At 35.8% G+C, this 9,596-nt stretch overlaps 1 protein-coding gene across 1 annotated transcript in view; it reads left to right on the top strand.

Moving 5' to 3' along the window:
* AP4E1 (adaptor related protein complex 4 subunit epsilon 1) overlaps positions 1–9,596 on the top strand; it is a 70,137-nt gene that overhangs the window by 15,922 nt on the left and 44,619 nt on the right. The window contains exons 7-8 of the mRNA XM_007455523.1: positions 1,155–1,321; positions 4,937–5,010. Of these exons, the coding sequence (XP_007455585.1) occupies positions 1,155–1,321; positions 4,937–5,010 (241 nt within the window). The remainder of the gene's footprint in view (positions 1–1,154; positions 1,322–4,936; positions 5,011–9,596) is intronic.

Here is a 9,596-nt window from a genome sequence, read left to right as displayed (position 1 = left end):
AAAAAAAAAAAAAAAAAAAAAAAAAAAAAAAAAAATTTTCTAAATGATGATACGGGTTTATACTAATTCAACCCCAGTGTATTGCCTGAAACCCTTTGTGTCTGAAAGTATATATTTGTGAGAGATTTCATCATACCTCATAATGAAATGGGATATGCTGTTGAAATCAATTAAAAATTACAGAAACTGAAGGTTGTCTTTACTTTTATGCATTGTATACTCCAAAATAGTGTGGTATAAATAGATAATTGATATTAAATCTTATTTTTCCTCTAACATTTATTAAACTCTGAAAGAGCTATCATTTCCCTTCCAAAAATTTGTCCTTGATACATAGTAAAAATTACAATGAAGAGTCTAACATTCATTTTGAGGAATGTGTATTTAATTTCCCCATTCAGGCAGATGGTTACTAGACCTATAGTGGTGATCAATTCGTACTATACATGAATGCTGAATCACTCTGTTGTACACCTGAAACTAATATAGTATTGTATGTTAACTACACTTCAGTTAAAAAAATAGGATGAAAAAAAAATTTCCCCAGTCCAAGCGATTAGTCAGATAGATAATCAAGGCATACTCATTCAGAATCACAAATATGTTTAAATACTATAGAGTTAATTAATTTTTGATAAGCAGGATTACTGATTTTGGGGGTTTAAATGTTTGAGTAATTTTGGCTATGGTCTTCCACCTGGAACATATTTAGTTCAATCACATGAGAAGTCATTTGAAAACAAAATTCAGAGATTGGAAACAGACCTTGGTTTTCATCAAAAGTAGAAGTATTACTGCTTTTTTCAGTATGCCAGTTCTTTTCAATTTTTGCTTTAATTGCTGATACTAGCTTTTAAAGGTTCTAAGATGTAATTATAGAAGTTTGGAAATGTGATTAAACTGTATAGGAAGTAGGAAGTGGTGGAAGCTTTTTGGGGCATGATTCAGCTCTGGATCTGGTAGCCAGAGGAGTTTCATGGTAGAAGAAATTACACAGTTAGAGGACTGTTTCATTAAATCTGAACATGAAACTTCTTAAGTGAGCATGTATTAAGTTAGATTCTATATGTCATTTCAACCAGGTCTATTTTATTTTTAAGACATTATTATTAACAAAGTTTTTTGTTTTGTTTTACTTTGTTTTTTGGATGTAGGAGAATTCATCTGCATATAAAGACTTGACTGGGAGTTTTGTAACAATTTTGAAGCAAGTGGTTGGAGGAAAACTCCCAGTAGATTTCAATTACCACAGTGTACCAGCACCATGGTTACAAATTCAGCTGTTGAGAATACTAGGACTTCTAGGAAAAGATGATCAAAGGTAAACTATTCTAGGTAAATTTGATAGGCTTTAGTCATCTAGAGGTTTCATGATAAACCAGCTTCTCCCAATGCTTAATTGACTTAATAGTGATAACTAAGCCACTATAAGAAGTGTAAAAATTCATGTTGCTGGGATAATCCTGGCTCTCTGCTTATCTCAGTCCTACTCACAGTGCAAGAACCTTTGAAACTCCATATGTTCCATGAAACTTTCTTAACCATTCTAGTTTGGGGCTTGGGAAACTTTTTTATAAAGGGCCAGATAAATATTTTAGGCTCTGTGGGCTACATGTTGTCTATTGCAACCATTTAATTCTGCTGTTGTATACAGCTCAAAAGCAGCCATAGATAATATGTAAATGAATGAGCACAGCTATGTTCCAAAAGAACTCTTTAAGGACATTAAAACTTGAATTTCATATAATCTTTTTGTGTCATGAAATATATTCTTTCGATTTTTTTTCAACCACTTAAAAATGTAAAAACCATTCTTAGCCTGTAGCCAATACAAAAACAGGCATCTGGACAGATTAGGCATGCAGACTATAGTTTGCTTACCCTGTTGCTCTAATTGGAACAATTCATTTGTTTGAATTACTCTTTAAGGCAGTAATTTTATTAAACTTTATGGGTGCCTTTCCAGTTACATATATTTTTGTAACTTTTAATTTTGCTGTAGTTTTTCAAGCTTACAGAAAAATTCCAAGAATAGTACAGGGAGCTCTCTCTACCTCTGTTCATCAATTATTTGTATTTGCATTATCATTCTTTCTCTCTCTGTGTGTGCATGTGTGCACACCTGTTATTTTTTTTTAAGAATTTTTTTTTAAACTGTTCAAGAGCAACTAGATTTGGTCCCCTTGAGAGCAAGGACCATGGCTTGAGCCCCTGATGTGTTTCTGTCTTGAGAAAATACTATTGATCAGGTCTGACTTTAGAGATGTGGTTTTGTTTTATACAGTAGGGTACATTTATATGCTAATCCTTTTTTTTTTTTTTTTTTTTTTTTTTGTGGTACGCGGGCCTCTCACTGTTGTGGCCTCTCACGTTGCGGAGCACAGGCTCTGGACGTGCAGGCCCAGCGGCCATGGCTCACGGGCCCAGCCGCTTCGCGGCATGTGGGATCCTCCCGGATCGGGGCACGAACCCGTGTCCCCTGCATCGGCAGGTGGACTCTCAACCACTGCGCCACCAGGGAAGCCAATCCTTTTTTTTTTAATTTTATTTATTTTTGGCTGCATTGGGTCTTTGTCGCTGTGTGTGGGCTTTTCTCTAGCTGCCACGAATGGGGGCTACTCTTCGTTGCAGTGCACGGGCTTCTCATTGCAGTGGCTTCTCTTGTGGAGCACGGGCTCTAGGGCCCACGGGCTTAGTTGCTCTGCGGCATGTGGGATCTTCCTGGACCAGGGCTCCCATGCATTAGCTGGCGGATTCTTAACCATTGCGCCACCAGGGAACTCCTATATGCTAATTCTTTAGTCTCACTTTACTAAGGGATTGTCCTCTAGGTTATTATTGCTCCTAGTAATGTTTCCTCAGTGTCATGTCAGCATCCGTCTTTGGTTAGCTCCTGATGAGTGCTAACTGGGCTGTATCACTCTTGGTGTTGCTATTTTACTTTTTTCTATGTTTATGAATCTCAACCTTGATTGAAACCTAGGGTGAAAACCTGGAGTTGATGGAGCAGACACACACATTGGAAATGTTTGTCCTTTTATGGAGCTCTAGTTGGAGTTCACTAGAATTCTGTTTTAAAACCATGAACTTCATAGCAATGCATTCAGACCTCACTGGTCCAAAAGGATTTAATGCCATCATATGTTGTCAGGAAGTAACTTTGGAGGCATTTAGTGAATTTACTAAATTCATTAACTCATTATCTTCCTTCTTTCCTTCATGGATGAATTTGAAGAATATGTAAAGATGAGTATGTTGAATAGAGTTCAGAGAGCTCAGTTGAATAGAAATTAGGCTTAATTAAATGAATAAAGAGTAGAACTCTCATAATGTTATGGAACATTAGAATGTTCATTCCCTCCTTTGTTGTTCAAACTCTAATAAAGATTTTATGTTAACGTATATTTCTTAAGTTATGATTAGCTCAATGTGGCAAAGTAAAAATGTTAAGTTATTTTATAACAGGATTCTAATGTATTTAATTGAAAGAATTAACTTACTGGAAAAATCTCTTATATTTATGGTCTTTTATATCTATTGTTTGAATATTTTCTTGTGTTTTACAGCATTCTGCTTCTTACGTTATTAACATTTAGCTCAATCATGTCTGCAAATGTTTCCAGATTTCATGTGGTTAATTATGACTCTTATGCCAGACATTGACTTTTAAAATTGGGCAACTATACCATAATCTAAGTGTAGTATTACCAAATTTGGGGAGGGAAGGATTTGTAATGTCTACTATATGGTTGTTGTCTGTGGAAGAAATGCTTACATAATAAAATGAGGAATTTTAGGATATGGTTCTGGATTCTCACTGGATATTTATACTTTAGTTAAGATGCAATAGAAGTACATGCATTTCATATTGAGTTTTACAGCTGTATATTTGAAAAAAAAAGACATTTTCTGAGAAAGTTGTAACATACATGATATGTAATTTGTATAGCCCCAGATTATTTTCATCTTTTTGTTTGTTTTATAGTGTAGTTTCTCTGAAAGAAACAACTGTGTATTCTGTGGGTCGGGGTTTTTTTGTTGTTATTGTTACTTTTTTTTTGGCTACGCCACGTGACCTGTGGGGTCTTAGTTCCCTGACCAGGGATTGAACCCGTGCCCTCTGCATTGGAAGCATGGAGTCTTAACCACTGGACAGCCAGGGAAGTCCCTGGGTATTCTGTGTTGATGGTGCTTTTTTCTATTAGTGCTTTTTGAGTTTACAAAACGTACAAAAATATCAGCTGAGAAGCCACAGTTTTCACATTGGCCTCTTGGAGAGCACTTTTCCTTGGAGAAAAGGCTTGGTGGCAGAGTGCTAGGGCTCTATAAAACACTGCATTTTTGTATATTATCTGTCTCAACCCAGTAACTGTAACTGTAATCAGTGACCATAAAGACATAGGAATGGTTTTAATCTGTTAATTCCACAAAATATAATTTCTTTATATTTAACATAAATGAAAGTTAAAATTTTCTTTCTGATGAACCTGGTACTGCTCAAAGAAAGACTAGTATTTGAATATTTTTTAAAAACTAAGTGTTTGAAATACAGAATATACTGTCTGGAGTAATCTGGTTATGTGAAGTATTAGTGTAGTAACTTTAAACAGGTAGAAATATTATATTACGAAGAAAATTATAAAAGATAGCATGTTCAATCAAATAAAAACTTTATTTGTAAAGTTGGTACAGATTGAGGAAAGAGTTGATTGACTTATCTCTTCATTGACTAGTCAGCTTTGATAAAGCAGGAAGTTAAACTCATGAAAAAGAACAAATGGAATCTTTAAGAAGTGAAATTCCCAATTCATAAAATGAATTTCTTTCACTTCTTTTCTGTAGATCCTCAGTTTTAAAGAGAGAGAAGTTTGAAAAACTATATTTTATTGGGTTATAATACTATAATTCCACTGCAAATAAAATATCTTTTAAACAGGACAAGTGAATTAATGTATGATGTTCTCGATGAATCCTTACGAAGAGCTGAGTTAAATCACAATGTCACATATGGTAGGTAATATATGTAAATGCTGCTCTAATGACTAATAATGTTTTCAGTATTATAGCTAAATCTGTGTTAGAATATTATAAATTTCAATAGAATTTTAAATGTTAATTTTTAAGGTGGTTTTGGTATTATTATTTTTCACTGGAAGCATTGAATAACTAATAAAAATAATTTGAAATTACACCATTCTTTATATGTTGACCTAAATTGACTATTATAATTGTCTCTCTTTTTAAGTCTTTATTTTTAAAGAGAAATTGTCTCTGTATTGAAAATGTCCATCAGGCATCTAATTGACTGTGAAGATAACCTAGTAGGTCCATTCCATACTTAAGACAGTTCTTAAATGAAATAATCAGTCAACTAGTCACCAAATATTTCTTAAGTTTTTGTTATTTATCAGACCCTGTGAAAGATGCTTGGAATACAGTCGTGAATAAAATAATATCGTTGAGCTCACAGCCTAGATAGATGGAAGGGGACAGGTACTAGAAATGTTACAGAAATGAATTTACAAGGTACTCTGGAGAATACAGCAGCTAGTCTTAGATGAGAGGGAGAACAAGGAAGGCTTTTCTGAAAAAGTGATATTTAAGAAGATAACTGAAGGATGAGTACGATATAGATAAGAATATATAGATGTGGAATAATGTACTTTTTAATGAAGATACAGTAGCTATTAATGTTAAATACAATTTTACAAAGTAATTTAGTGATAAGAGACAAGAGTAAAATGGGGGAGGAGGGAGGAGAACTGAGAAAAGTAACCAAAAAAACTTCCAGTCTTAATAGCCAGAGGGAAGAACTCTTAGTTCTTTATTGATCAGCCTGAAAAAGCTCGTTGAAGAAATTGGGATATTTGGAGATATTTAAAGGAGAGAAGTAAAACAGTTTGAATCTCACCTGGTATGGAGAAGGGCAGTAGAAGAGGTATTGAGAGGTATAACTCAAATGAGAAGTCATTTCTTAATCTGGTAAAATACCGTGAAGTAGGGGATGGAGAGCATTACTTGTTCTTTCAGACAGTGGTAAACTGTGGATCTTGTAGAAGTGCAGAGTAGACTAGAGGGCAGAAATTAAACTAGTTTAACTGTAATAAAAGTGCTTGACAAAAATGCAGTAGGAATAAAAAGAAAGGATTGCATGCATAAGACTAGTATGGAAAAAATAATGCACGTGGTAGTGAATTGGGATAGTAATTTTGAAGGATAGATTTATGTTTTGCGTGTATAAATGGTAATTAAGGTAATAAGTGTGGTGTATTCATTTGTTCACCCAGTATTTATTGAATGCCTACGAAACAAAAATTTAATTTGTAAACTAGGTACAGATTGAGGAAAGAGTTGATTGACTTAACGTATTCCTCCATGCTAAGTGTGGGAGCTTAAGGGAAGAATAAGGTAGACACAGGCCCTGCCCTTATAAGTGTATAGTATAATGAATAGTTGACATCATCTAGGATCCTGCTATGTAATGAGAAGAATAAGGTGCCAGAGATAAGGATCATTATTGAGGCAGGTGGTTTGGCTAGGAGCTGTCAGTGTATCCAGAGTAGTGTCACAATCTTTGGAGGCAGCTAAAGTAAATTAAAAAGTTTTGCTTGAGATATAATCATGGTCTAGGATAAGGGTTTGAAAGGCTCTCAAGGAATTCTGTTTAAAATCAATTGTCTGCTTTTTTTCCTTGCAGAAAGTGTTTTTTTTTTTCGGTAATTGACGTTTCAGCTTTAATTTTAAAATTTTTTTGAATAGGTAATATATGCACATGGTTCAAAATTCAAAAGGTACAAAAGGGTATACAGTGAACAGTAAGTGTCCCTTTGACCCTTATGACCCACCGCCCAGTTCCCCCTCCTGGAGATAACCACTCTTACTACTTTCGATTTAGAGAATACTGTACACCTGAGGAAATATTTTTTAATGTTCTCCATTAGGACATCCTTCTTTTATTAAGATTGCTGGGACCAGTGCCAACAATTTATTTCTCTGTAGTCTGTCAGTCCAGTGTTTCACCTTGCCAGAGAAACTTAGTTTCTGTTGTTTCCCTTTTTTCCTTTATTTATCTTCTGTTTGTTCTACATTTCCCCCCGTATTTGTACTGATACAGTTTATAGCTTACAGTGAGTTTATCAATGGTAGAGTGTTCTCTAGTAAACCTAATATAAATATCTTATTAGTTAAAAATGTGAATTTTAATTATAAACTTCATAAGGGCAGGGACTGTGTCTGTCTTATTGGCCAGCATATCCCAGTATCTGGCACTGGATTACTCAGTGAGTAATATGTTTTAATTGAATTGAAAGAAGGGAAAGTTATTTTACTTCTATCAGTTATCTTATTGGGTTTCAGTCTTAATATTTTTTAAACTGTATTTTTATGAAAGTTTCATTATTATAACTTAGTGTCAAATCAAGAAATAAATCACATCAGAGGCATTTACTGAGTATCTGCTATGTGCCAGGCATTGCATGAAGTGATGTAGAGGATATGAAGAAGTATTAAATATAATCTTTGCCTTCAAGGAATTTACAGTATAATGGAGAAGATAACTTATTTATGAAAGCATAATATCAGTATAAGGCAGAATGCAAAGGGGAGATAAAGTCAATAAATATTACAGGAATACAGAGGCGATAAAGATCACTCTGGGCTTCAGGGCACATAAAGATTTATTGATGTAATAGGACCTTGAAAGATAGGATTAAGATAGCCAGAAGGGAGGTTAAAAGTGGTTCTAAGGCAGAGGGAACATGAGAGAAGGTGCAGAAGCGGGTGTATTTAAAACAGTTTCAGAGAACAGTGACTTGCCAGCCTGTTTGGACAGTTCGTAGTGAAGCAGTGGGAAGCCCATATTGTGGAGGTCCTCCTATGGCAGCCAAAGGAACTTTATACTGTATAAATCTGGAGGTATGGAATAGTTTTGGGCAGGGTACTGATAAGATGAGAAAGACATTTTTAGTAAACTATTTGGTAAATTGGGAGAATTACATAAAATGGAGTATAAGGGATAGAACCATCAAAAGTAGATAGAAGTACTTTTCCCACTAAGTACACCTAAAAACTCTGGACATTATATGTAAAATAAACATATAAGACTCTGAAAGGTGGATAAATGAATGTAGACTGGTTAGGGACCTTTGCATTCAAGGAACAACACCAAGGTGAGTACCCTGGGCTTCCTTTTTGCCTCATATATCCCAGACTGGGTACTGAAGAGCCAGCAGTCTGAAAATGCCAACAGGTGCAGACAAAAATGCCCTGAAAAAAGCCTGCTCTCTAGCCAGATGACTAAGGGAAAAAGGGCAAACTAGTAAGATAGAAAACTTTTAGACAATAGCTCTTCTATTACAGTCAAGCATCACACAGAAAAAACTGTGGACCACCCACAGCGGCAGAGGCTGAATGGAGAGTCAAGATTTCCACCCTCACCAGATACAGTGATGTGCCCCAACCCTCCCACGGGGCTAGTGGTGAAGACCAAGAGGGGCAGCTGCAGTTTCATCCCTGCCAGATGTTAAGGGGGACCCTCCCTGGCATTGCCAGTGGAGATGATGTGGGAAGCCTGGATTTCACATTATCCAGGAGTAGGGAATAATGAGGTACCCCTCCCATCTTTCCTGAGGTGGCGTTAGAAGAAGTCTAGTGACTAGTTAGGGCTTTTAAACTGGTCACGTATACCAGGGCCACCCCCTTAATCTCAATGCAGGTCGTATAGGGAGCAGTAACAGGGTGCCCCTCCCTCTTCCAGGCAGGGTACTTCCATCCCCCATCCAGAAGGAACCAGCATCCCCTGCCTCTCCAAGTGTTAAAGGAGGCAGAGCGGACTGCCACCCTCATTGCATGGTACCCGCATCTCCCTGCCAGAGTGGTGACAGTAGTTAACTTATTTAAAATGAAAGTAAAGTCTAGTCTGAAGGATACAGTGTCAGTAGAACTTCTTCAAATTTTATGCATAATCCTACCCAAAATATCTATGGTAAAACCACAGCGTCACAAATGTTAGAATGTTATTAATTTTTAATTTGTTAATTTTTTACTTGATGGTATTTTGATTAGGACCTGGCTTCCTCTGGAAGAGTAAACAAAGCTCCACGATGCATTTTACCTTTTAGAAATCCTTAGAGGCTCTACAGCAAGTCCCCTACATGCGTGTTTGTAAGTCCAATTTGTTCGTAAGTCCGACAAAGTTAACCTAGGTACTCAGCCAACACAGTTGGCTATATAGTACTGTACTGTAATAGGTTTATAACACTTTTCACACAAATAATACATTAAAAAAACCACAAAAATAAATAAAGCATTTTTAATCTTACAGCACAGTACCTTGAAAAGTACAGTAGTACAGTACAACTGCTGGCATACAGGGGCACATTTGTATCTTCGAAAGTTTGTAACTTAAAGGTTCGTATGTAGGGGACTTACTGTATTCTTTTAACCACTGCAGTGAGGAGACAGCAGAGTAATTGCTTTTTCATTTATGGCCTTAGACTTTTGTAGAGTTGGAGAATAAAGGCTATTAGCCTCTAAATTATTTAAAAATAATTTTAAAAACCTGTTAAGTTCATTTCAGCTCATTTATGCCTAGGTTG

This window comes from Lipotes vexillifer, unplaced genomic scaffold (genome assembly GCF_000442215.2).
Source record: "Lipotes vexillifer unplaced genomic scaffold, Lipotes_vexillifer_v1.1 scaffold24, whole genome shotgun sequence".
Taxonomy (NCBI): domain Eukaryota; kingdom Metazoa; phylum Chordata; class Mammalia; order Artiodactyla; family Lipotidae; genus Lipotes; species Lipotes vexillifer.
The sequence above is the reverse complement of the archived record's forward strand: the minus strand, read 5'-3'. Positions and strand labels throughout refer to the sequence as shown.